This window comes from Heterocephalus glaber, unplaced genomic scaffold (assembly GCF_053883595.1).
Source record: "Heterocephalus glaber isolate CG9 unplaced genomic scaffold, H.glaber_assembly_v1.0 deba00000621, whole genome shotgun sequence".
In the NCBI taxonomy this organism is placed as follows: Eukaryota; Metazoa; Chordata; class Mammalia; order Rodentia; family Bathyergidae; genus Heterocephalus; species Heterocephalus glaber.
Genome location: NW_028258153.1, coordinates 16,998,259 through 17,025,592, shown reverse-complemented (window position 1 = coordinate 17,025,592; position 27,334 = coordinate 16,998,259). Strand labels below are relative to the sequence as shown.

Below are 27,334 nucleotides of genomic sequence, written 5' to 3'. Positions count from 1 at the left end.
TGGTGTAAAGGTCTTCTTTTGGGAGGTGGTTGAGGAAAAAGGAGGAGCTCTGATCGCGCTCTCTGCCGGCAGTGGCTGTGTTTCTCAGCGCTAGTCGGGTCCCCACCCCTTTTAAATAAGCCGGGTTGGTTGCCGCCCTCGCAGTCTAGTCTGCTCTGAGGGGGCGGCGGTGGCTGTGGAGGTGGCGGCGCGGCAGAGGCCGGAGCCCTGCCCCGGGCCGGACAGCGGGGCGGGCGGTCGGCGGGCGGGCTGGCGGCGAGCGCTCGGCAGGCGAGGCGGTGTCGGCGCGCGCGGAGAAGCCCTGGCATAACCTGGGGCTGCTCGCGCCATTGTTGGGGGAGGGGGCGCCCGCCGAGCGCCACGGGGTCGGGGCCGCGTGAGGCACCGGCGACGGCGGAGAGGCGCGCCGGCGCCCATGGGGAACACGCTGACCTGTTGCGTGTCCCCCAGTGCCAGCCCCAAGCTGGGCGGGCGCAAGGAGCCGCCGGAGACCAACTATGAGTCTGAGACTTGCGCGGCGGCGGCCGGCGACGCGGTGGCGGTGGGGGTAGCGCAGGCGCCAGCGGCCGTGGGGCCCTCGGAGTTGGATCTCGGCGTTGGCGAGGGCCACCACCTACAGCACATCAGCGACCGGGAGATGCCCGAAGGTAAGAGGCAGCGGTCGCATCTCTGCTTCCGCCCCTGAATCCCTAGGGAGGCGGCCGCCGCCTCGGGCTCCTTCCTGCCCGGAGCTGGGCACCGGAGGGCAGCCTGCCTCTCCCTCGTCCCGCGACTGCCAAGGTTTATACCACTCACCCCGTTCCCTGACGCCCAGTTCTTGACCCCTCTTATGTCCCCATCCCAGTCTGGGACCTTTCCTGTTTGTAACTCTATACTTCGTCCTTTGGGACTTTAGCAAGAGTTTTTTGGATGTGTATTTCCTTTACTGAAGGAAAATTGAGATCCTCCAACTTTAGAGCATCCTTCTCGTCTCCCTCTGTTTACAACTACCCAGATGGTACTAAGTGAACGAGCAGGTAAGAGCCTGCTTGTGCCCTTCCGCCCACCCAGTAAGGTGCCGCAGCAGGTAGACCCAAACGTTTGAAGATTTTAAAATTTGAATTCAAATAGAGTTTGCTACAGCAGTTTATATGGTGGTGCGAAGTAGCTTCTTTTAAGTTGTCTTTTAAGAAGCTGTATTATTCCAACAATTTGAGCACAGAAGGAAAGGAAAGGGGAGTGGACCCTAAAATAACCCCGAAAGGTGCAAATGATACCCCCCCCCCCATGTTTACTCATAGAGTTCTGGTTACTTTACAATTCCCACTTTACAATTATATCTCCAGACCTACTCAGGTCACGTCACAGACTTCATTTTTCTGAGTAGTTCGTGGGATTGTCGATCAGACGTTTCAAAAGACGCACAACAAAGTTTAGGTTTTCCTGAGTACTGGAAAGGTTTGCGACTTAAAGCGCCGGGCCTTGGCTCCTGGAGGGTTTGTTGCCATGGCTTCCCCTCTCTTCCTCCCGGCTCTTGCCAGTGGATCAATGCTCAGCTGCTAAGAATGTTGAAGTAAAAGGAAAGTTCTTCGACTAAACCACAGGGGTGGGGGAGGGCGAGGGCTTGGTTTTTACCCCTGGAATTTTGGAAAGGGACCAATCTAGGTAAAAATAGTTCTGGGTAACGCCGTGGTTCTTGAATGAAGACTAAATCCATTTGGCTCTTCCAAATACAGAGGAAGCCTGTGTATGTCCTCCCTGCGTTGCTGATGAAGAAATGAAGATAGGGAGTGATTTGTAAGGCAGCTTCTGGCCAACTCCAAACTCAGACCATGGAAGTGATACGCCAAATTGAGTTTTTACGAAAGACTTTTCAGAATGCATCAGTATTTTACCTATAAAGTTGATCTCTCTCTTTTACTGTCTCCTGTCTTAATTTCATTTAAGGTTTTCACACAGTTCAGAGGCAACAGTTACTTCTGTGTCCCTTGTCTGTGCATTTATTTTAATGGATAAAAGTAAAAAAGTAGATGCAATGGAATGGCCTGAATTTACTAGTTACAGCTGCCAGTGGTTTCATTCTGATAGCCATGAATTGAAGCTGAAAATGTTGGGCACAGTGCAATGTTAGGAGAAGCCAGCAAGAGGGGAAGTGAATATAGGACAGTATGTGCTAAGTCAGAAAATCAGGAAAATAGTGTGTGAGAGTTTGTTGTTTTATGTTTACTAACATGACAATTTTCATTTCAGTTTATCTTTTAAAATTATACTTTTAGGGCTAGGGATGTAGCTCAGGGGTAGAGCACTTCCTTAGCATGCATAAAACCTTGGGTTGGATCTCTAGGACTGCAAGAAAAAGAAAGTTTTTGGCATTCAATAAAATGCTGAGAGGGCCGGGGATTTGGCTCAGTGGCACCGCGTCTACCTCACAAGTGCAAGGTCCTGAGTTCCATCCCTGGCATCAAAAAAAAAAGTGCCGAGAAACCTCAATTTCAGTATTTGGCTACTCCACGATTCCATAGAAACAGTGTCAGAACACCAAATGTAAAGTATAGACACGTTGACAATTTGCTTTTTATCTTTATTTCAATTTTCCCTGGAAACTGAGAAGTTCCTACTTAGATATAAAACAGTTTGGCTCTTCTACTATAAAGAATTGAATTTTTATTTCTTAGATAAAATTATATATAAAAGATACTCTGCTTTGTTCTTCTCTTTGAATAACACTTCTTCAAGTCATTTCAGAGATATTCCTGAGAACCTGCTGCAGATTTCAGATACACTCGAAAGTATTTTCTACTTCTTTGCTGTTAACATTATGTCTAATATAACTGATGGTAATATCAATAACAAATAAGATACTGAGGTCTCATTAGTCCAGTTTTATTGTCACTCACCAACTTCTCATTCAGCCTTTTATGTTCTGACCATTGGAGCTCTGCTAAATTATTGGCTAAAGGTGCTCTCTCAGGTGACCCCTTCCTCCTGTCCTTGAGGGATGAAGGGAGAGAGGGAATGGCCAAGATGATGTGGAAAAACCTCTGAGCAACAGATCTGTCCTCTTTCTAGGAGCTATTTTAGACCCTCCTTTTTATAACAATAATGTGCTCGATGTAAAAGATTTTAGAAAATACAGAAAAGTCATTCGGGCTAATTTTTTGTTAACATTTGGTGTCCTCCCCCCTTTTACATTTCTGGAGATTGACCTAGGGCCTTGACCCTGAACTACATTCCCATCCCCTTACCTTTTTTTTGGTAGTGGTGGTGGTGGTGGGGCTCTTCCTAAGTTGCCCAGGCTGGGCTGGAACTTGGGATCTTCCTGCTTTGACTCCTAGAGTGCTGGGATTACAGGCATGTTTCAGAACTTTTATATGCATATAAATACAACATTCTGTGTATTTCATGAACATGAGATCTTGTTATATGTGCTGCTTTGTGCCTTAATGAAATATTGGCACAGAGCTCCTAGAACAGTGCTTGATACCTATAGGGTGTTCCAGGATATCTATCCGTGCCAGTGCACACTGCTCTTATCTCATGCCTTTTTGTAATGTAACTGCTTAGTGTACCATTGAATGGTTCGGCCATCATTTATTTACCTGTCCCTTATAATGGCATATTTTATAATAAAACTGTATACAACCCCATTAAATGTTTGGTTTGGGGTACATATAACATTTGATGACTAATGAATTGTATCTCCTTCCTGCAGGATTCAGATGGTATATTTTGTCATTGAGCCCATAAGACCAATTTTTTTTTTTTTTTTGGTACTGGGGATCGAACTCTGGTCCTTGCGCTTGCGCAGCAGGCAGCAAAACCACTGAGCTAAATCCCCGGCCCCGGTCCAATCATTTTTTAGTTAAGGCATTTTAGTATCAGATGCTCTTAGGCCAAATTGAAGTTACTATTGGCTTTTCAACAGACATTAGAATTCCTCTCTCAGGCTTTTGTGCTTTTTAATAACCTATCTCATGTCTTAATTCTGAATAGTTACCACTCTTAAGAGGAGTGCAGATAATACTTGTCTTAGGTGATAAATCAGGACCCAGCATTAGAAGAAATCTTAGAAGATATGGGAAAACAGAACTTATTTTGAGTAACTGGAATATGTCTTTTGAGCCTCCTTGAGGCAGGCAGTGTTCCAGATACAGGGGAAGCAGTGGTCTACAAAACTAAAAGCTAAAATTGGGTAATGATTGGGGAGGACAACAGTTTTACATGAGGTTGTGAAAGATGACTGTCCTTGGAGTGCTGTCTAAACAGTCCTAAAAGTGAGCACCCGTGGGTGGGAACACATTTCCCTGTAACGGGTAGTTCTTTAGTTTTCCCTGAATGTGAATGTGCAGCAGAGTGAAAAGGATGTGAGGAGGAAGTTGGTAGGTTAAGGCTTTTGTGTGCCTTGGAAAAGAATATGGACTTTAGTCCATATTATTTAACTGTAATAGGAAACCTTTGGAGGATTACAAGTTAGAGAATATGCCCTTAAAGTCCAACCATGCTGTGTAAGAAAACTGATGCAGGCACCATGGGAAACGAGATTACTGGGATTCTGGTGCTGTGGTTCAAGGGACAGCAACAGTGGCTTGGAGAAAAAAATGAGCCTGTTACCTTAAAACATTAAAAGAAAAGTGAATCTAAAAGCAGGTGAGGCAGATATGAATAGACAAGTCACAGAAAAGGGAATACAAATGATGTTTAAGCGTATCTCCACACATAAGAGAAATACAAAAATGAAGGCGACGTTGTAGTTTCTCTCCTATTAGGAGAAAATCCAAAACTTGATAGTACTATCTTGGGTGGGAACATGAAGGAGTTTGATAGAAATGCAAAATGGTTTGATCCCTTCAGGGAGAATTTGGCACACTTACATTGCAAATGCATTTAATCCAGAAATCTTACCTGAAGGAATAGATCTTAAAGGTGTACCACAACAAACATGGAAGAGCATATATACAAAGTTTTTGTTGTATTTTCAATAGCAAAATAGTAATAAATCAAATATCTGGTGAGGGGCTGATAAACTGATTGAGCCATAGTGGGTTGGGTGGATGGAAGGATGTATCTATGTAAATGTGTATGGAGCTGTAAAAATGACAGAAGAGATCTCTCTCTACTGCAGTGGAGTGATTTCCAGGGTGTGTTAGGTGAAAAAGAGCCAAGAGCACATGCAGTAATATATATGAAAGGAAGGAAGGGAAATAATTTGTATTTGCTTATTAAAACAAACGCTGGAAGGAATTCTTGGCAATCGTGTGTAATTGTGTGTAACTTTTCCTTCAGTGGGTAGCCAAACCACATTTTTGCCCAAGATGTTATTTTGGTATGAGTTTTCCATTGAAATACTAAATGTTCCCTTTTTTACTCTTGAAGTTAATTTGTGAAAACTTTGTTTTATAATTGTGTATTATGTACTATATAGATTAATCTTGCATTTCATTTGATTCTGAGTTTGATTTTGAATTAGGTGGCATAGGAATTATTCTTATTTTACATAGAAGTATAAATGGAGTTTTCCAAGGTTTTGTAAAATAAGACTTGGTAGGGCCGGGGATTTAGCTCAGTGGTTCCACCGCCTCTCTCACAAGCCACAAGGTCCCAGGTTCAATCCCCGGTATCCCCCCCCCCCAAAAAAAAGACTTCGTAGATCAGCATGTCTATAGGCATAGAATTTATAGATTGATTCACGTGGACTTCTTTAGTTCTATCTTTTCTGTCACCCTTTTCACCCCAGGATATTAAGGTAATTAAACAGTTAAAACAGTAACATTGGGTAATGTACAGTGAAATGGAGGTGATAATTTAAGCCTAGAAATGTTCTTAGAAGTTTTAAGAAATTGAGTAAAATGTTCCTAAAAATATGTAAAGGAAGAAAAGTAAAATGTGGTATGTGAAATGTAATGTTTTGGTCACAATCACTAAACCGTCGATCACAGTTAAAATAGGGAAGGCTGAAGACTGAGGCAGAGGCAGGTCCAGAAGTGGCTTGGCAGCCAGAGTTAGGATCTCAGAGGCTACGGAAGGGGAGCCAGGCAGGAGTGAGAGCTAGACTGGGGTGGGTGGAGCTATGTGTCCTGTGTGTGCTGCTGGAGGTTGGTGGGAAATGTGGACTTGAAATCAGAGAAACCCTGAAACAGTACAGGGATGACAGAGCAGGTCAGTAAATGCAGTAAGCCTTCAAACAGGTGCACAGCAGTGGGCCCAGAAACTGCCGGCATCTTCCATTTAATTGAAGTATATTGAAATCAGTCTCTTTCAGAAATACGCTGTCTTTGTCAGATAGTACTGTATATTGGTCACTGCCCTCTTGCTCTAATGTAATGTTTTCATGACAGCTTATAGCTTCATGTTTAATAATTTTAGCTTTTAGTAATGCATTTCATTTATTCTAAGTTGCATGTGTTTTTTACATTCTTATCTGCAATTTAAGTTTTATAACTCATAGAATCATAGGCTAGGGGAAAAAGAGTATCAGATAGCAGTAACATTTTACAGATTTCTTCCTCTGCAATACATTTACGTTAAGAATGGGGCCAGGGATTTAGCTCAGTGGTTCCACCACCTGCCTCGCAAGCACAAGGACCCAAATTCGATCCCTGGTACCCAAAAAAAAGAGAATGGATTTAAATTTTTTAATTGTACTTTTCCTATATCAAACCATTAAGCTGTCAAGTTAAATTGTAAATTTAAACTAATAGAAAAGTGATGGATCTTACAATGTACTTTTAATCATAATCCCAAATCATGGGCCAGGGATTTAGCTCAGTGGTTCCAGCGCCTGCCTCAAAAGCTCAAGGTCCCGAGTTCAATCCCTGGTACCAACAAACAAACAAAAAATAATTATCCCAAATCATGAGAAAAAGAATATTTTTCCTAGTTTAAATAAAACATCATTATGGGTTTTTAAAACTTTTTAAAAGGAATCACATACATGATGCATGGTAATTGATGTTTTTATTTTCTTGACATCTGTCTAAATGTCTGTGTGTATGCATGCATGTTTATAGGGCCTAATGCCTTACTTACCAGTTGGTAGTCTTACCTGTGTAGTAGTGAAAATAGAATAGAGTGATTCATCAGTCTCCTTAAGCTACTGGAAATAGTTAATGGAAAGTGCAGAAATGATAACAGTGTGTATAAATTTACTGCCTAATGGCTTAAATGTCCGTTCTATAGAATTGCAATGTGTTGTATTTATCATTAGCAGAAAGTAGAAGCTATAAAGAAAACTGGTGGACTACAGACAAAATTAGCATTTTTTGAAAACCTTATACAAATGTGACAGTGTTAAAGCCCTAGTGGACACAGTGCCTATAGTACATACAAATGACATAACAATCACCAAAGTAAAAATACCATTATTAACTACAGAAAAGTCATCAAACTGTGTAGTTAAATATATGCAAATTACATCCACAGTAATGTTGGTCATTCACATCAGCAGGATTTTAAGGTATTCAAAGCTGGGATAGAAGTTAAAACTGGTATAATTGGTAGCATTATACCCTAATGTCATTTAGATACCTTTCTGTGTTCCATAGAAAGAAGTTTAGCTCCATATATTGAAGAGTGAAATCAGTCCAGCCTTTTGATTTTATAACCTTACGTTTGAAAATATTTCCTGAAGAGATAAAAATTATTTTAAAACACTATATATTTGATGGTTTTCCTTAAAATTTTCTAAGTGCCTGTATCCCAGCAAATAGGGGATTGCTAAATAAAGTATAGGAGTAACACTTGCTACACCACTATGTGTTAATTAAAGAGTAAATATATTGGAAAGGGACGGAGATCATTTTTCTATAATAGGACATAAATTGTATACTGATTAGGGATTTTGGTGTTTTTAAATTTTTTGGTGTGTGTGGAGTTTTTTCTGGAGTGTTTGGGGATCAAACTCAGAACCTCATGCATACTAGGCTAATGCTTTTCCTCTGAGCTACATCCTCTGCGCAAGAGCTGTTTTTAAAATATGTATAAGAAGGGCCGGGGATTTAGCTCGGTGGTTCCACTGCCTGCCCTGCAAGCGCAAGGACCCGAGTTCGATCCCTGGTACAAAATATATATATATATGTGTGTGTGTTTAAGAAAAAACCCCTAAAAGTAATGGCTGTGAGTGTATTGGTAATTTTTAAAGCGTGAATTATGCATTTGCAATTTTCTGTTCATGGTATTTGTTAAATGAGCAATTGATTTTTTTTGCTACCGGGGATCGAACTCGGGTTCTTGCACCTTTGAGGCAGGCGGCGGAACCACTGAGCTAAAGAGCAGTTGACTTTTAACTACCTCTACTTTGAGTATGATCATTACTGCTGAATAACTGGATCTCTTACAAGTTAAAGATGATCTACCTCAAAATAAACTTGTATAAGGAAGGAGTTCACAAGTCATTCGGGTACAGCTTGATCCAGAAATGAAATTATCTCCAAATCTGTTTCAATTCTCTTCCCTTCTGTTCATCTCTTCTGAAAAGGCTTTCCTCTCATGATGGCAAAGTTAGCCACTGGCAGCCCTCTGTCAAGTGCCCACCCTCAAACCCTGAGTAAGGGAGTGCCAGACTGTCATTTGAGATAGTTTTTCCTTTTTTCTACATGCTGTGATTTCTTTTATCCCAGCCTTTAAAATTTTGTTTTTAGTGCTCGCTTCGGCAGCATATATATTAAAATTGGAACTGTGCAGAGAATATTAGCATGGCCCCTGCGCAAGGATGACACGCAAATTTGTGAAGCGTTCCATATTTTTTCTGCAGCACCGTATTGGGACAGAGCATCCGGAGGTTCACAACCTCTGTGTGCGTCGGAGCCACTACGAGGAGGGCGCTGGGAAGAATTTGCCATTTTCCGTGGAAAACAAGTGGCCGTTACTGGTTATGATGACCTTGTACTTTGGATCTGGATTTGCAGCACCTTTCTTTATAGTGAGACACCAACTACTTAAGAAATAAGATGTTTTAACATCCCCTTTCACAGATGTGAAGAATTTGTCAAGAGGTGTAATCTCTTTGGAGACAGATCAAACTTGAATTCACATGGCATACTAGAGATGTTTGTAAATAAACTGATGACATGAAAAAAAATTTTGTTTTTAGATACATAGTAGCACATCTTGATTTGGGAGGGGGGTGTGTGTGTGTGAGAGAGAGAGTGAGCTTGCTGCTCTGATTCTGATAATTTTCCTAGACTTCCATTAAAAAATTGAATTACATACTGTGGCTCTTTTGTAAACTCTTTTCTGATAGTTTAATAACATTTGAAACTCAAGTGACAATTTATTTGCCTTCTTGGTCAGAAGTAGTCCTGAGTCCTTTCAGAAGCTTCAGGTTAAACAGTTGAGAAAGCCTCTGCCCATCACATTGTGCACAACAGGATTCTGTTTTTCCACATAGCTAACATTGTCTCATCTTCTCAGAGATGTGAAAAAACTCTTAAAATATTTTTTGTGGGGGTATTTTTCTTAATAATGGTTTTCTTCAAAAGCAATTTAATAAACTTGAGTGAAGGAATTTTCCTGAAGAACAGAGGGAACAGAGAGTTGGTTTAACTATGTAAGTGTCTAGTGACCTGGCAGGACTTTTAAAATGGATGATTCAGAGTCCTGTTAAACCAGGAAGTCCCAAATTAGGTTCACATAAGATTCTAACCTTATTACCTGGAGAGGACGGGACGCAAGAGGTGGACTCTTAAGGAGATAAATTAGTGATGCCAAGTTAGTTGTAAAAGTAGCAGACTGATTAGTTTTTTGTTTGTTTGTTTGTTTTGTTTTGTTTTGTTTTGGTGCCCAGGATCAAACTCTGGTCTTTGCGCTTGCGCAGCAAGCGGTGAAACCACTGAGCTAAATCCCCGGCCCAGACTGATTGGTTTTTAATATATCAGTGTACATTTTGATTTTGTAAGATATATAGTATGTTGTGATTCAATGACTGAACCCCCTTTTTAAAAACAGAACACTTGTTGATGTGGTTAGGGAGGTATTTGTTAACCATTATTCGATCTAAATCTTGGTCCAGTTTCTTACAAAATTGCTTAAGTGGCTTCAGATACTTACTGAGGAATGTCATTGGTTCCCCAACCACCCTTATGATAACTTTTATTATCCCATATATATGGCAAAATATGTATTATGAAAATTTAAGAATCTGTTTTGTAGTCTTAACCAAATAAAAGATTATCTCACTTTGGTCCCAAGGAGGGGACTGTAGAGCAAAAGAAATGAGAGAGTAGACTTGGAAATTAAAACAGAAGTTTAAAAATTAGTTTCTTTCTTTGTTTTGTTTTGTATTGTTTTGTTGAGACAGGGTCTTGCTATGTAGCCCAAGCTGTCCTTGAACTCACTATGATCCTTCTGTCTCAGCCTCTTTGAGTGTTGGGATTTCAGGCATGCACCACCAAGCCTGGCAAAAAATCCTTTTCTGTCATGTAAGTGTTTGTGTAGATTAGGAAATTTTATGTAGTCTTCTTAAATTTGCCATGATGATTAATCCCTACATAAATTAGCCAGGGCATCACTGGTTGCTTGAGACTATCCCCAAAATGTGGTAGTAATACCCACACAGAGGAGGGCACTTGTGTTCCATTGGATAAGTAGGAGAGAGAGGACATATACTCATCTAAAAGTTCATTAGATTTATCTAAAAGTAGCATTAGATTATTTTGGCATAAGTTTAACAAGTCTAAGATGTAACCTGCTTTTATTCTACATGTATATAGTGACTCTACAATTTTACAATTCCACAATAGAATTTTTATATTGTTACCTTTTTTTAATGTTCATAACTAAAAACTTTTCCAAAGACTATTAGAAGTGATTAAAGCTGCTGTGTAGCTATTTTAAAACCATCTACATTATTACTAAACCAAATTATCACATCTTTTTTTCTTCCTCTATAGATTTAGCTTTGGAGTCAAACCCTTCTGACCATCCAAGGGCCAGCACAATTTTCCTGAGCAAATCTCAAACGGATGGTAAGGCATATTTTTCCCATCAAGCATAAGGTTGAGAACTGTATTTTATTTGATATACTATAGAAAATATTTAGAAGAACTTGTACATTGGTTTAAATTTTTCAGCTTTTTTATGTTTGCTTATTTCAATATGAGATAATTACTGTCTTTTAATTGTCACTCTTTAGTGAGAACTTGTGGACTTCCTGTTTATACTTTTTTAACATCTCTTTATCAATACAGTAGACTACATGATTTATAAGTGGCCATGGACTTATTCCATATTCTTTTGCCTTTTTCCTCTCATTCCATAGAACTTATTTTAAAGACACATGACAAATTAGATTACATTAAAGTTTCATGTGAACAAATTTTAAAAATTTGTTCTTTATATATATAGGGATTGAATCTGGGATTTTTGGCCTCGATTTATACAGTGCTCTAATCAAGTGAGCCTATCTCGCATCCCCATTTATGTTGCTCAAAACTTTTAAGCTATTCAAAACTATTTCATCTAATGTAATGAAAATCAGAGCACACATGCTGGACAGCGTTTCCTAGGTTAGCCAGTGTGAAATTAGTGTACATTTCTGGTGTTCTGTTTGTTTTGGGATGAGAATCAAAACTGTACAACTTTTCTGTACCCCTGCTTTTTCTTAATATTTGGTTAAAGTCTTTTTTTTTTCCCTAAAAATCCATACATGACCAAGTTTTAGTTGATTATAAGCAGCAAGAGTTTAAGAAATGAGGGTTCTACAATGATATTCGAAGTCATGCAGCACAGTTAAAATTGGGGGTTTCTTACTTGCATTTTCATACTTTGTATATACTTTGGCCTGTCTTGAGCTGTCATTTCTGGTTAGCACTGTTATATTTCTCATTTTCTTCAAGAGCATAGGCTTCTCAGATGTAGAGTGTGAGGAAGCAATAAAAGCTATGCTTGGTGCCTCTCTTCAGTGGAAAGGAATGTGTGCCTACAGTGCCTTCTAGCGTTAGAAGGCAGTGTGGCCCAAGTCTCTTGAGCATTTGCTGTTCTGGCCTTTGTTAGAGCAAAATGAATTAGTGTGCTTTAGATACAATGTTCAATGAAGTTAGCACACTGGTTTAAAAATTTAAATTTAAGATAGGTTGCTTTTAAATTGTCTAAAGACCCATCAATTTTTTTCAGTAACACATCTTAGTCCGTTATCAGAAGGTGGTTCAGGATACTTGCAGGGATTCTGTGGGCAGAAATCACTGCCTGGCCAAATACTGATTCTCAGAGCTGTCAGCTGTTGGATGCTGGTAATTAAGGTGTATGGAAATGTAGGGTTAGAAAATACTATTACGAAAGTCTGTTTAGTTGTTCAGATGTGCAGTAGGTGAGCAAACTTTCTTATTAGCTAAATTTCTCACTTGGTCCAATTTGTTTTACACTTTTGTATATAGAGAGTTCCTCGTTTGTACCTAGTATTATCTGCTAGGTAAAAAAGATAAAATTAAATACTGGGTTTTATTTTATGGAGCTCATTTTCCCAGTGATTTAAATTATTAATTTTGTTAGAAATTATTTTTTTTAAATGGAGTTTTATCTGATTTTGCATATTGGTAATTCATCAGATAAAATAGTAGCTACTATTATTTTTCTATAGCATTTGAATCAGAATTGATCAGTTAATTTTTTTTATTCTTAGTGCGTGAAAAGAGGAAGAGCAACCATTTAAACCATGTAAGTAAACAGTTCAAAAGTTAAGAAATTAATAGTTTGAATTAAAAGTATATCTATTTGCCATGATTTCTAAAAAATATAATGGGGACCTAGTACTGTTACTACGGACCTCTTTTTGTGGATTATTAAAATCTCTTCTATTTCCCTAAATGTTAAATGTACTCAGGAAAGTCTTTGACTTAGCAATGTCCATTTTTAAGGGTTTCTGGCATTTAAGTTAAATTTAAATAACATGATTGTACAGATCTACCTGAAATTTTTTGCTCTAATTTTTTTAGTCTTTTTTTTCAAAGTAAACTGCTTAATACATTAGTTTTTATTTTTGTTGGTTTCCTGTCTAGTAGGTGAACATTTAGCATCCTCATTCCATCATGACCTTATTTCTTTGTTTCCCTGTCATGTATTTTTTTAATTAAGTCACTAATTGACATTTTCTTTTTTTTTTTATTAAATTCTTTTATTGGTACATTGTAGGTGTACAGCACAATTACATTTCTCATTGGGAATTGTACCTTTACATAATGCATCTTGGTTCTTATTTTTTCCCCATTCCTAGCCCTCCCTTCACGCACTCCAACCTTCCCTATTTACAAAGACTTTATTTCCATTTTTTCCATTTCTCATCATTTTACCTTTCCCTTCTTTCCTTTCTCCTGCCCCTCCCACTACCCCTACCCCTTTGGACCTTTTCTTCCTATTTTACATTATCGATTATTCATTCTAATCATTGGTACATTTTAGGTATACAATATAATGACATTCATCATTGAAAATTTGCACCTTTACATAATCTCTCTTGGTTCTTATTTTTCACCCTTGCCCAGCCCTCCCTTCAACCCCTCCATTCCTCCCTATTTACAAAGACTTTGTTCCTATTTTTCCATTTTCTCATATTAATCCCATTCCCTTCTATCCTTTCCCCTAGCCCTCCCACTTCCTTCCCCTTTGCCACTTCTCTTCCTATTTCACATTACCTATTATACATTTAGTCCTTATTTACACTTTCAGTTTCTCACACCAGAGAAACTATTCGGTATTTACACATGTGTGTCCTATTTATTTCACTTAAGAGTATTGCCTCAATGTGCATCCACTTAGCTATAAATGTCTCTAATTTCTCATTTTTTATGGCTGAGTAGTACTCCGTTTTATAAAAAAACCACATTTTCTTTATCCAGTCTCCAGTTGATGGGCATTTGGGCTGTTTCCAAGTTTTACCTATTACAAACTGTGCTGCTACGAACATGGGTGCACATATATCACTGTGGTATGATTCTTTTAATTCTTTGGGGAAGATCCCCAGCAGTGGAATAGCGGGATCAAATGGGACTTCCAGTCCTAGTTCTTTGAGGTATCTCCATACTGATTTCCAGAGTGCTTGCACCAGCCTACACTCCCACCAGCAGTGGAGCAGGGTTCCTCTTTCCCCACAGCCCCGCCAGCATTTGTTATTGGTTGATTTCATGATAGCAGCCATTCTTTCTGGAGTGAAGTGGAATCTCAGCGTTGTTTTCATTTGCATCTCTCCAATGACCAGTGATGTTGAACATTTTTTCATGTATTTATTTGCTATTTCTACTTCTTTGTCTGAGAAATGTCTGTTCATTTCAGATGCCCATTTTTGGATTGGTTCTTTAAATTTGGGAGGTCTGATCTTTTTAAGTTCTTTATAGATTCGAGATAGTAGACCTTTGTCTGAGGAAGAGCAGGTGAAGATTTTTTCCCACATTGTGGGTTGTCTCTTCACACTGCTGGTGGTTTCTCTTGCTGTGCAGAAGCCTTTTAATAAGAAGAGATCCCACTTGTTGATTGTTTGGGCTAGTTCACGGGCAACTGAGGTTTTGTTCATAAAATCTTTTCCTACACCGATGTTTTCAAGGGTTTTACCTAACCTCTGTTCCAACTGGTTCAGAGTTTCTATTTTAATATTTAGATCTTTAATCCATTTAGATTTTAGTTTAGTGCATGGTGAGAGATACAGGTCTAGTTTTAATCTTTGGCAAGTTGAAGCCCAATTTTTCCAGCACCATTTATTAAAGAGGCTATCTTTCCTCCAGTGAGGGTGTTTGGCTCCTTTATCGAAGATGAGATGGCTGAGTGTGTCTGGCGTTGCTTCTGCATCTTCTAATCTGTTCCACTGGTCCTCAGGTCTGTTTCTTTGCCAGTACCATGATGTTTTTAACACAGTAGCTTTGTAGTAGAGTTGCAGGTTGGGGATTGTGATAACCCCTGGCATGTCTCTGTTACCTAGAATTGCTTTTGCTATTCTGGGTCTCTTCTTGTTCCAAATGAATTTTTGGATTGTTTTCTCGAGGTCTATGAAGTATGCTGCTGGGATCTCAATTGGAATTGCATTAAATCTGTATAGCAGTTTTGGAAGTATGGCCATTTTCACTATATTAATCCTTCCTACCCAGGAGGAGGGGATGTCTATCCATTTTTGGATATCATCTTCAGTGTCTCTTTTCAGAGTGCCATACAGAGAAGAGGTCTTTGATTTCTTTCGTTAGGATGATTCCTAGGTATTTCAGTTTTTTGGATGCTATTGTGAAAGGAATTATTTGCCCTATTTCTCTCTCAGTGAGTCTGTCATTGGTGTAGAGGAAAGCTATTGATTTTTGTGTGTTGACCTTTAACCAGCTACTTAACTGAATTTGGTTATTAAGTCTAGAAGACTCTTGGTGGAGTTCTTGGGGTCTTCTATATAGAGTATCATGTCATCTGGAAATAATGACAGTTTGACTTCTTCATTACCTGTTTTTATTCCTTTTATTTCTTTCTCTTGTCTAATTGCCGTGGCTAATGTTTCCAGAACTATATTGAACAAGAGTGGTGATAGTGGACATCCTTGTCTTGTTCCTGATTTTAGTGTGAAGGGTTTCAGTTTTTGACCATTTAGTATGATATTGGCTGTTGGTTTTTCATAGATGGTTTCTATCAGTTTGAGGTAGAGACAATCTATTCCAATTTTTTGTAGGGTTTTTATCATAAATGCATGTTGGATTTTGTCAAATGCTTTTTCTGCATCTACGGAGATAATCATATGGTTTTTGTCCTTGGCTCTATTGATACAGTGTATTACATTGATTGATTTTCGTATATTGAACCATCCCTGCATCCCTGGGATGAATCCCACTTGATCAGGGTGTATGATCTTCTTGATGATCTTCTGCATTCTGTTTGCCATTATCTTAGTAAGGATTTTTGCATCTATGTTCTTTAGTGAGATTGGCCTATAGTTCTCTTTTTCAGTTGGGTCTTTCTCTGCTTTGGGGATCAAGGTGATGCTTGCTTCCAGGAATGAATTGGGGATTATTGCTTCCCTTTCAATTTCACTGAAGAGTTTAAATAGTAGTGGCAGCAGTTCCTCTCTAAATGTCTTGGAGAATTCAGCAGTGAAGCCATCAGGGCCCGGGCTTTTCTTAGTTGATAAGTTTTTAACTACATTTTCAATTTCATTGGTTGATATTGGGTTGTTCAGAGTTTGTAGGTCTTCTTCGTTCAACTTTGGTAATTCATATGTATCTAGGAATCTGTCCATTTCTTCTGTGTTGTCCATCTTATTGGCATATAGGTTCTGGAAGTAGGTATTGATGATCCTCTGGATTTCTGATGGGTCTGTTGTCATTTCACCCTTTTCATTCCTAATTGCATGGATTTGGGCCTTTTCTTTCCTTTTTCTGACAAGGTTGGCTAAAGGTTTGTCAGTTTTGTTGATTCTTTTGAAGAACCAACTCGGCTTCATTGATTTTTTTGTATTCTCTTGGTCTCCATTGCATTGATTTCTCCTCTGATCTTTATAATTTCCTCCCTTGTATGAGTTTGGGGTTGTCCTGCTCTTCTTTTTCTAGAAGCTTGAGGTTCAGCATCAGGTTGTTTAATTGGGCTCTTTCTGTTTTCCTAATATGCGTATTCACTGCTATGAATTTCCCTCGTAAGACTGCTTTCATTGTGTCCCACAGATTCCAATATGTTGTTTTGTCATTGTCATTTAATTGAAGGAACTGTCTGATTTCTTATTTAATTTTCTCTGTGACCCCATTGGTTATTCAGCAGTGTGTTGTTCAATTTCCACGTGTTTATGAAAGTTTTTGAGTTTCTTTTGCTATGGATCTCCAATTTCATCGCACTATGGTCTGATAATATACAGGGGATAACTTCAATTCCTTTGCACTTACTTAAACATGTTCTATATGTGAGTATGTGGCCTATTTTGGAGAATGACCCATGTGCAGCTGAGAAGAATGTGTATTCTGATTTTGTGGGGTGGAAGACTCTGTAAACATCTGTTAAGTTCATTTGTTCAAGAGTTCGATTGAGTTCTAGTATTTCATTACTTATTTTTAGTCTAGTTGATCTATCTATTTGTGACAGTGGGGTGTTGAGGTCCCCCACTACAATTGTATTAGTGCATATATGACTTTTCATGTCTGTTAGTATTTGTTTTATATAGTTGGGTGCACTAGTGTTTGGTGCATAGATATTTATGATTGTCATCTCTTCCTCTTGTATTGTTGCCTTTACAAGGATGTAGTGTCCTTCTTCATCTCTCTTAATCAGTGTTGGTTTGAAATCTACTTGACCTGCCAAGAGGATAGCTACTCCTGCTTTTTTTCGGGTTCCTGTTGCATGGAGTATTATTTTCCACCCTTTAACTTTCAGTCTATGAGTTTCCTTTTGAATGAAGTGTGTTTCTTGTATGTAGCATATTGTTGGATTTTGCTTCTTGACCCATTCTGCCAGTCTATTTCTTTTGATTGGTGAATTGAGACCATTAACGTTGATGGTTGTAACTGAAACGTATTGACTTGTCATTGCCGTGACTTTTTGTTTTTGTTGGGTTCTCCCCCTTTCCATTTAATTTCTTGTCATGCCAGATGGGTTCATTCTGCTTTGCTTCCTGGGGTTGTGATCCTCAATGTCTGTTCCTAGGATATTGTGTACAATTCTTTGGAGTGCTGGTTTGGTATTCACGAAGTTCCTAAGGTGCTCTTTGTCATGAAAGTATCTTATTTCTCCATCCATTTTGAAAGATAGTTTTGCAGGGTAGATCAATCTGGGTTGGAGGCTGTTTTCTTTTAGGGCTTGGAATATGTCACTCCAAGCTCTTCTTGCCTTGATGGTTTGTGTTGAGAAGTCTGCTGTGATTCTGATGGGCTTTCTTTTGTATGTGATTTGTTTCTTTTCTCTAACTGCTTGTAGAACTTTGTTCTTCTGTTGTGTTTCTGGAATCTTAACAATTATATGCCTATGTGTAGATTTGTTTTGATGAAGGCTATTTGGAGTCCCATATGCCTCACTTATCTGTATGTCAAGCTCTTTTCCCCTGCTTGGGAAGTTTTCTGCCATTATTTCTGTGAAGAGATTTTTTATGTCATCTGCACTCTCTCCTGTTTCTTCATTGAGCCCAATCAGTCTAATGTTATTCTTCTTTGCATCATCTAGCAGCTGCTGGATTGATTTCTCATTATTTTGAAGCAATTTTTCTTTTCCTGGTCACTAATTGCAATCTTATCTTCTATATCTGAAATTCTGTCCTCACATTGGCTCATTCTGCTGTGTAGACTTTCAATGGAGTTTTTCATGTCCTGGAAATCTATTTGCATCTGTTTTATGGATTCCATTTGTTTCTTATGTTGGGATTCCATCATGTTTCTCAGCTCCTCTCTAGATTTATTAATCATGTCTTGCACTAGGGGCCCAATTTCTCCTGTTATCTGAGAAATTATTTCTGATTTCATGTTTTCCAGATCCCCTTTTGTTGCCAGTTCAGTGGGTCCAGGTGGTTGAGAATCAGAGTGTTCTGAGTCATTTCCCTTTGGGGTTGCTGTAGGTGATCTGGAAGTCTGGTTTTGAGACTTATTTACGTGTTTTCTCATTTCGACTGGGGTGGGGGGTTGTTGGCGCCTGCACGGATTACCTCCTCTGAGCTGGGTGAGGTGGGACAGGAGCCGGGAGCAGTGGTAGGGATGGTGACCCAAAAGCCCTTTCCTGTGGGCTGGGAGCAGCCGGAGGGATGGTGGCCGGGAAACCCCTTCCTCTGGACCAGGAGCAGTGGGATGGTGGCTCAGAAGCCCCTACCTCTGGGCCGGGAGCGGTGGGAGGGATGGTGGCCCGGAAGCCCCTTCCTCTGGGCCAGGAGTAGCGGGACAGAAGGTGGCCCAAAAGCCCTTTCCTCTGGGCTGGGAGCAGCAGGAAGGATGGTGACCGGGAAGCCCTTTCCTCTGGACCAGGAGCAGTGGGACGACGGCTCAGAAGCCCCTACCTCTGGGCCAGGAACAGTGTGACTCAGTACCTTGGTCTGGTGGTCTGGTGTCCTCTGCGTCTTTGTAGTGTGGAATCAAGTGGCTGCCTGTCTGCAGCGGGGTGATTCGGTGTCTTCCACATGACTCAGGACCTCGGTAGGGCGTGCACAGACCTGCCTGTCTGCAGTGGGCTGATTCGGCGTGTTCTGCGCGACTTGGGACCTCGGTAGGGCCACTAACTGACATTGTCATTAAGATTGTTTGGTGCCAAGTCATATAGTACTGACTGTGCTGCCTCCTGTGCACGCTTAATTCTGCGTCCTAAATATTTCTGAAATCTGAGTACTTCTGTCCTTCTAGATAATCCTTTTCCTAGCCAACATTAGGTCACATAGTTAAATACAATAAGTAGCTCTTGGCAAGTCTCCCTGTTTCACATTCTTTCTCTTTTGTGGATTAATTTTCTATTTTCTCTTGTCTGTTTTCTAACAGTCACCGCCCCCCCCCCCCCCCCGTGTTGTAACATTTGTCACAAGCCTATCAAAAATATTTTCCATTTCCTAAAATGCATGTGTTCCATTTTTCTCCTGGAGGCAGCCCTCCTTGGCCTTTTGTCACTCTGCCCCAATAAAGATGTTTTGTCCTTAGGTCTATTCTTTCTCTGGGATATCTCTTTGAGATCTTCTGGAATTTACCATAACTCCTCTCTTGTGTTGGATCCTCTTATGTCCTAAGATTCTGTTTCCTCCATCTTGCTGTATGCTGTTGTTTTACAGGAGCATATGTTTTTTGTTTGTGTTTTGAGACAGGCTCTTACTATGTAGTTCAGGCTGGGTTTTTTTTTGTTACTGGGGATCGAACTCGGGACCTTGCGCTTTCGAGGCAGGCACCGTCAGGCTGGTCATGAACTCCCTATGTAGTCCAGGTTGGTCTTGAACTAATGGCAGCCCTCCTGAGTGCTCCTGTCTCAGCCACCTGAGTGCTTGGGATTACAGGCAAGCGCTACCATGCCCAGCTCTGGAGAACATTTTCCTGGGAAAGGTATGTGGATGATTTTATCCATCTAACCTGTCAGAAAACCCTTCCTGTTTGGTAAAGAGTAGAATTCTAGGTGGAAACTAATTTTCTTAGTGTCTCATTTCTTAGTTTTTCTCATTTCTGGTGTTGCTCTTAAATCTTTTGTCACTGTATGGTGTACATAACCAATTATGATCATTTTCCCCCATCCCTTCCCTGGAAGCTTTTAATATCTTTATCTCTGGGATGCTGAAAGTTCAAGATAGAGTTTGTTATGGACCTTTAAATCCTGTTGAGTCTATTAAGTGTGCAGATTCTCTTTTCTAGAGAATATTTGGGATTTGTTTTGGTACTGGGGATTGAACTCGGGACCAGGACCTTGTGCTTTCAAGGCAGGCAGTGGAACCACTGAGCTAAATCCCCAGCCCTCTAGAGAATATTTAAAAATTTTTTTTGACATATTCTGTTTTTCCTTGTAGTCTTTTTATTCAGATATTGAGCCTCTTAGACCAGTTTTTCTGCACCTGTGTCAAATTTCTCCCCTCTTATTTTCTTGTTTGTTTTCCTAATTCTTAGGAATTCCTTGATTCTAGGCTTTAGCCCTTCTATTGAATTTTTTTAAACTTTTCATTTGCTCCTGAAGTTTTAGCACTCCCATAAATTCCTTTTTCCTGTTGTTTTGCCCTCTTTCATTGGAAGCTTCCCTCGAATATGTGGCTGTTCCTGGTGTTCTCTGTTTGCAAGTACCATATGTGAGCAGGATTTGGTTAACTGATGGGTCTCACTGCAAGGGTTTGGAGGTAAAGCCAGCTTTTCATTTGTGGGACCTCTGTATCTTCTCTGGGACAGTTCAGTTTCCTGAGAATGAGCTCCCGGTCTTCTGTCTGGGGAGTACAAGTGGAATTGCTTGCTTTCCAGAAGTTGGAAAAGAGGTAGAGCTCCAGCTTGCAGTGTACAATCTTTTTCCTTCTTATTTCCTAGCTTCCAGTCCTGGTATACCTGAGACTGGAATATCTAAGCCCAGAAAATATCAGCAGTCAGGAGGTTTAATATCTCTATAGAATAAACACTTTCATGCCTTATAAGTGGATGATGGGTGGGCTGGGGGCTCTCCCCACAGATTTCCACACACCTTACTGGCCTTTGCTTATGTTTTACTCTAAGCTGGTACCTCTGAGTTGGGAGCCTGCTGTGGGTTCTGCCAGATAAACTGGCTGGCCTACTCCTGTCCTGGTCACCTTCCATAGGCACCAGAGTTTGCTTCCACTGTTTTTCCATGTAATACCAATCCTTTATCTACTTTTCGTCTTTCAGACATTAAATACTGTCAAGCCTAATTCTGACTTTCTGTATAGCGTTTATTTTATGATTTCAAGAGGAGGGTGAAATAGATTTGTGGTCAGTCCACAGTGTTTAAATGAACTTGAATGAATTTAGAAGCTTATTTAAAGTATAGACTTTAGGGGCTGGGGATTTTAGCTCAGTGGTTCCGCTGCTTGCCTTGCAAGCTCAAGGTCCCAAGTTTGATCACCAGTACCAAAAAAAAAAGTATAGACTTTAGTTTAAATTCAATATACTCAATGATATTAACCCAGACTCTATAAGTTATACCTCTAATTAGCATATACTAAGGTTTTAAGAATTCTGTTCAAACCATGCATCCTGCCATATTGTCCCAGGATTGATCAACACAGGTGAACAGTTTCCATGAATGCATAGAGTGCTAGAAAATTTCAAGTTAATTAAGTGATTAATCCTTTAGAAATATCCAACACTTGTCTTGTAAAAAAGGAGTGAAAAAAGTGAGTATCTTATTTTTCTAATAGGTTAAAATAGAGGCAGGTAGGTGCTTTGGGAAAAGTCAGTGAGTAGGGACAGGATTTCAACAAGTAGTTGCTCTTTGCTGGTAAGGTTGCGGTTATGACTTAGTAGACTGTGAGATACGATTATTTTCTAGTTACTGTCATTTGACCGTAAGTCAGCTAAGTACCCCCTTTCCTTTCCTGCAAAGACTGCAAAATTCTATACTCTGTCATTTGTGCTGACTGAAGATAAATGTTACTCTGTCTCTGTTTTAGTAACCACCTGCCAGTGGTGTTTTTGCTGTTCTTTTTAATATTTGCATTTTCTAGCCTTATTTTTGTCAGTTTTACTAAGGTTGTGAGCCACCAATGGTAAGCTTTTAACCATAAAGGGAAATTGTCTTTTAACTTTTAAGCGAGATGAGGGGACAGTTGCCTTTTGTCAGCTATTTCCCATGCTTTGCTAAGAGACTTAATTTTGCTATCCTCTGGTCTCAAGATTGAAAAGCTTGAGTAGCTGAAGTGAGTATTATGTCTCCTGCTGCATATTGCTTAGCAGAGTGTCTCTACAGTCAACCTTTCTGATCACTTTGATGAGCGGGGGGAGTGTGTGGCACAGGTGGCTATTTCACCAAAGTGAATAATTTCTTTGTCTTTATCAGGAGATGAGAGGAAGTCTGACCTTATGGGAATGTGTTCGGGGTTTCTTTGGCTGAATCTAGGAGGTTGTTGATTCTCTAAATGAGCTCCCATAGGACTGTAAGACTACATCTAATTAAAAGCACCAACATTTTCAAAGACAGCCCAGTATACATCTGTAGTAGAGAAATTGTAAATAAAGGAAAATGATCACCAAGCTCTACTGGCTAGTCTATTTTAATTCATTTCTGCTTTGTTCTTTTTATTCCCATATAGAGATTTTTCATCAGAATTGATTTTTTTTTTTTTTTTTGGAGACAGGGTTTTGTTTTGTAGTTCATGCTGGCCTCAAACTCATGGCGATCCTCCTGGCTCAGCCTCTAAGTGCTAGGGATTACAGGTGTATGCCACCACACCTGGCAGCATTGAGTTTTGTTAGTGATGGAGTGTATGCCACATTACCTGTAATATAGATTGAGCACCCCTAATTTAGAGATCCAGAATGCTCCAGAAATCTAAAACCTTTTGAGTGCTAGCGTGATACTGCAAATTGAAAATCCCCAACTGACCTCATATGACAAGTTTGCTGAAAATATTATATAAAATTACCTTTCAGCTGTGTATATAAGATATATATGAAAGGATAAATGAATTCTGTGTTTAGACTTAGACAGTTCCCATCCCCAATACTATTATATATGTGCAAATATTCCAAAATCTCAAAAGAATCCAGAAACTTCAGATCCTGAACAGTTTGGATTTAGGATACTCAGTCTGTACTAGTGACCTTAAAAAGATCTCTTCCATATTTAATAAAAATATTTGAATAGGGCGGGGGATTTAGCTCAGTGGTTCTGCCACCTGCCTCCCAAGCGCAAGGTCCTGAGTTCGATCTCTGGTACCAGAAAACAAATTTTGTAGTCATTAATACATAGTGAAAATCCAAAATATTTGAATAGGGCCAGGGAATTAGCTCAGTGGTTCTGGTGCCTGCCTTGCAAGTGCAAGGTCCTGAGTTCGATTCCTGATACCAAAAAAAAAATTGAATAAATCAAATTTCATTTGTTTGTACTGTGTTTGTTTTTTGAAATTATAAAAGTATATGCATTAACACACAGTTAATATAATGTGTACACCTTAACTGACTAATTTAAGAAACATCAGAGTTTAGATGCAGTTAAAATATTTGTAGCTTGGGCAGGGGATGTAGCTCACTGGTCCCACATCTGCCTGGCAAGTGCAAGGTCCTGAGTTTGATCCCCGGTACTGGGGGAGGAAAAAAAAGAAGATATTTGTAGCTTCAAGGAGAATTTAGTCCTCCAAATAGTCACACTTTTCAAAAATTCATCTGGGTCTTTTTGTCAATAAGAAGTAAATGGCCTTGCAGTTAAAACATCTGAAACAGGGCCCGGGGATTTAGCCTCAGTGGTCCCAGTGCCTGCCTCGCAAGTGCAAGGTCCTGAGTTCGATCCCCAGTACCAAAAAAAAACCATCTGAAACAAGCAGAGTGCTGTTGTACATACTGTATGGGCGTTCCTGTGCTCTTAGCATTTACATGCTGTGTACTTGTAACTAGGTCTCCTGTCTGCCCTACCTCTCCTGGGTTGGTGGAGAATACTGATGGGAGAGAGCTACAGCATGATGGAAACCATTATATTAATAGAATGAAGATAGAATGAAGGAAGGCTTATCTGAATTAGTTTTTTTTTTAGAACATTAAAATTTTTGCTATTCTGTGCTTTAAAAGATTGTTGCTGTTAATCTTGAGCTATTCAGAGAAGAGCTTTTAAGGAAGAAATTGTTGACATAGTTAAGGCTGTTTCAATATTTGACTATTGTTATCTTCTTTTATTCTTTGCAAATAAATGGATACTTCTAAAGTGTTATAAAGATAGTTTATTCATTAGAGGGCTCAAAAAGTTCATTGTAACCACTGCAGCTAAATTCTCACTGATAAGTATCTGTAGTATGACTTCTCTCTCATATTGTAGTGGATTGTTAAATAATAATTTGTCAAACACTTGTTGAACTCATTGATTTTTCCTACATTCTGTGCTCAGCAGCGGGGAGTAGAAGTTGTAAGAATCCTCTCTTCTCTGGAGAAGCTTAGTTTCTTGTGGAGGGGATACCCTGCAGACAGCTGATGTCCTGTAACAGTGGTGAATTGGAGGAAAGTTTTCCAAAAGGGAAAAGTTTTATGTTGTGTCTGCTGGGAGAAGTGTCCCAGAAGGTAAACGGGGGATAGCTTCTGAGACAGGGAGGAAGAAAGAGGCATTCTCGGCAGAGAAGCAGCATGTATGAGGAGGACGGCTGAGGTTTTCATTTGAGTAATGTAATGACAGTCTACTTTAAACGTGAAGTGAAAGTTAAATATTCAAAATTGTTTTTGTCATCTATTTTGTTTTGTGAGAATTTTTTTTTTAAGTAGTAATTTTACCCTCTAACCAAGGGAACAGGCCCAGAGAAACCTGTGGCCTGTCGTTTATTAGTGATTGAGCAGCCCTGGCGCATAGAGCCTTTGACTCTAATGCATTTGTTTCACCACATTTAGTATTAGTAAATTAAGTATTAGGCTTTCACTTGCTTCAGGAAAAGGCTCTTGTACCAATATTATTTAAGCCACTACATTTTATGCTAGTTACCAAATAGTAACTACTATTTATGGCTTAAGAGAAAAACACTGATAGCTTATTTTAAACATTTTATGATATTTATAAAGGGAATTCATAGGCTTGCTAGGTTTGATTACAGGTACCATACCAAGGGCAGCATTTTATAACCTATTCCTCAACAATCATCTGGAAGTCGAGCCGCCAGTGGGTTTCTGTAGAGCCACACATGAAATCTCACTCAAGCAGCTCATGCAGTGTAAGAAATATCTTAATGCTTTATCGTTTGACGTTTTAACCCAGGGGAAAAGACACATTTTATAGGTTTAACTTACTGTGACATTTTCTTCTATTTCCCTTCCCCTTCAGGTATCTCCAGGGCAGCTTACTAAAAAGTATAGCTCATGCTCAACAATATTTCTAGATGACAGCACAGTCAGCCAGCCTAATCTTAGAACCACAATAAAATGGTGAGTACAACTAGGTTACCAAGGCCTAAGTGACAGACTCCCTTCTGCCAAAAGCGTTCCAGCCATCCTTGGTAATTTCAGCCATTTGATTATCCTTTTCAGTGCTCAGTTTAAGAAGTTGGGGCCAACTATATACTGATTTTAAGAACCTAAATGTGGTTCTTCAGTTTCCATTTTAATCTCAGACTGCATGGTGGAAGGGAAAGCCAGTTAGCAAATGAGGACTCCCAAGAAAAGTGTACCTCTTTATTTGATGTTGTCAAGACATTTTATGTTGTCAAGACACTATTGAACCTAATAAGAGGTGCTTTTTATTGGATGTTTCTAGAAAAAAAGTAGTTCTATAAAGTTGCGGGCCTAAAGCAGTGTTCATCACTTTGGAAATTACTTGTGGAAGAAGGAATAGGTTGTTCTCTGCTGGCGCCACAGAGAATCTGTATTTGAATTTTTCCCTATCATGTGTGAACATGGGTCACTACTGGAGGTGTGCTATCAGAATGCACTGACAGAAACCTTTTAAGCTTATTAAAATGACAACAAAAACCAGTGTGCAGCTTCCCTGCCACATTGGGAGTTGTCCAGGGACCATTATTAATGTGTCCTTGGTTATGAGTGTTGATTTTCAGAAGATAGATTACAAGTGCTTTTATAAAATGTTTGTTTTTGGTACCAGGGATCGAACTCAGGACCTTGCAGTTTCGAGGCAGGTGACAGCACCACTGAGCTAAATCCCTGGCCCAGAATGTTAATATCCTTATCCCTAATTTACTTTTCAGTTGAAAATGTAATTAGCTTATAAATTTAATTTTGTTTCTAATATGCCAGCTTTTTATCCTTCCTCAAACAAGTAGGTTTCATGCCCCCTGTTCTAATTTTTAGAAGTCTGTAGTAAACTAAAACAGTTTTAGTTTGTTTTCAGTAAGTTTTTAAAATAATCATTTGGTACATTCACTATTGCTGAAATAAATGTTTTCTAATTAATAGGGCAGATTGGCTTTTAGGAAAGGTTTTTTTGTTTGTTTGTTTTGTTTTTTTTTAATGACATGGGATAATAGTGCATTGTTCTAAATGGGTAAACCTTAATAGAATTGCTTATGCAACTTTTCCAAAATACTGCACATGTCTGCAGACAATGTATTTTTCCACCTGCATGTTCCTTTTCATCTGTAGGCGCTCACAAACCTTCTAGGAAGTTAGGGATGAAGATGAGATATTATTTAGATGAAAGCATTTCGGAGGATTCTGATCTTATCTGTAAGTCATTCCTGAACCTTGCTGTACATGGGGATCATGCAGGGAACAGTTGTACCCAGGTCATACCCAGTGCCAATCTGTCAGAATGTCTCAAGGATGAGTCAGGCTGATGTTGAAGCTCCTCTGGTGGTTCCACTGCTTAATGTGACTTGAGGAGAATTGCCTCTTTGGTGGGGCCTTGGGGAAGTCAGCTTCAAGCCCTGGTTCCCTTATCTGTAAATTGGATTGTTGGAGGAAGTATCATGTAAGGCTTGATGGTCCTCTTCAGCATATGAAGTCAAATTCTGTGATTTTAAACTCAATTTGGAGACAAAACTGAAACACTATAGAAGTATCCATCTTTGACAGCAGTAATGTTAGACTTTTTGAATTTTAAAATTTAAAATATGGTATATACTTAAAATTCAGATTTGCCTTCCCTCAATTATTTCAAACTTCATTTTAGACAGTGAGGGCAAATGGAAGCATATAACACACCTCAGAGAACCCCTTTGTTCCCTGATATACAACATCTGTGCATAACTTGGGATGCAGTAACATGAGGTCCAGAGAGTTGCGTCTGTTTACTAATAGTTTATTTAAACTCATTTGAAATGCCTGACAATGTTATAATATGTAGTTATGCTGCATTGTTATCACTGATTATTTCAGGATAGCTAGACTTACTAATT

The 27,334-nt window shown here is 39.4% G+C and overlaps 1 protein-coding gene, 1 non-coding gene and 1 pseudogene across 6 annotated transcripts in view; all 3 read left to right on the top strand.

Moving 5' to 3' along the window:
* Ccnyl1 (cyclin Y like 1) overlaps positions 1 to 27,334 on the top strand; it is a 52,575-nt gene that overhangs the window by 47 nt on the left and 25,194 nt on the right. The window contains exons 1-5 of one of the 5 annotated variants that reach the window (XM_013074534.3): positions 3 to 124; positions 451 to 647; positions 10,866 to 10,940; positions 12,593 to 12,627; positions 25,309 to 25,409. In XM_013074534.3, coding sequence (XP_012929988.1) covers positions 638 to 647; positions 10,866 to 10,940; positions 12,593 to 12,627; positions 25,309 to 25,409 — 221 coding nt within the window. In that variant the 5' untranslated portion in view covers positions 3 to 124; positions 451 to 637. The other 4 variants (XM_004851148.3, XM_004851146.3, XM_004851145.3 and 1 more) reach the window with 4 other exon arrangements.
* LOC106009894 (cytochrome c oxidase subunit 7C, mitochondrial pseudogene) lies at positions 8,322 to 9,618 on the top strand (annotated as a pseudogene).
* LOC147829371 (U6 spliceosomal RNA) lies at positions 8,615 to 8,721 on the top strand. Its single transcript, XR_015449271.1, has one exon. It is a non-coding gene; the product is annotated as a U6 spliceosomal RNA (small nuclear RNA).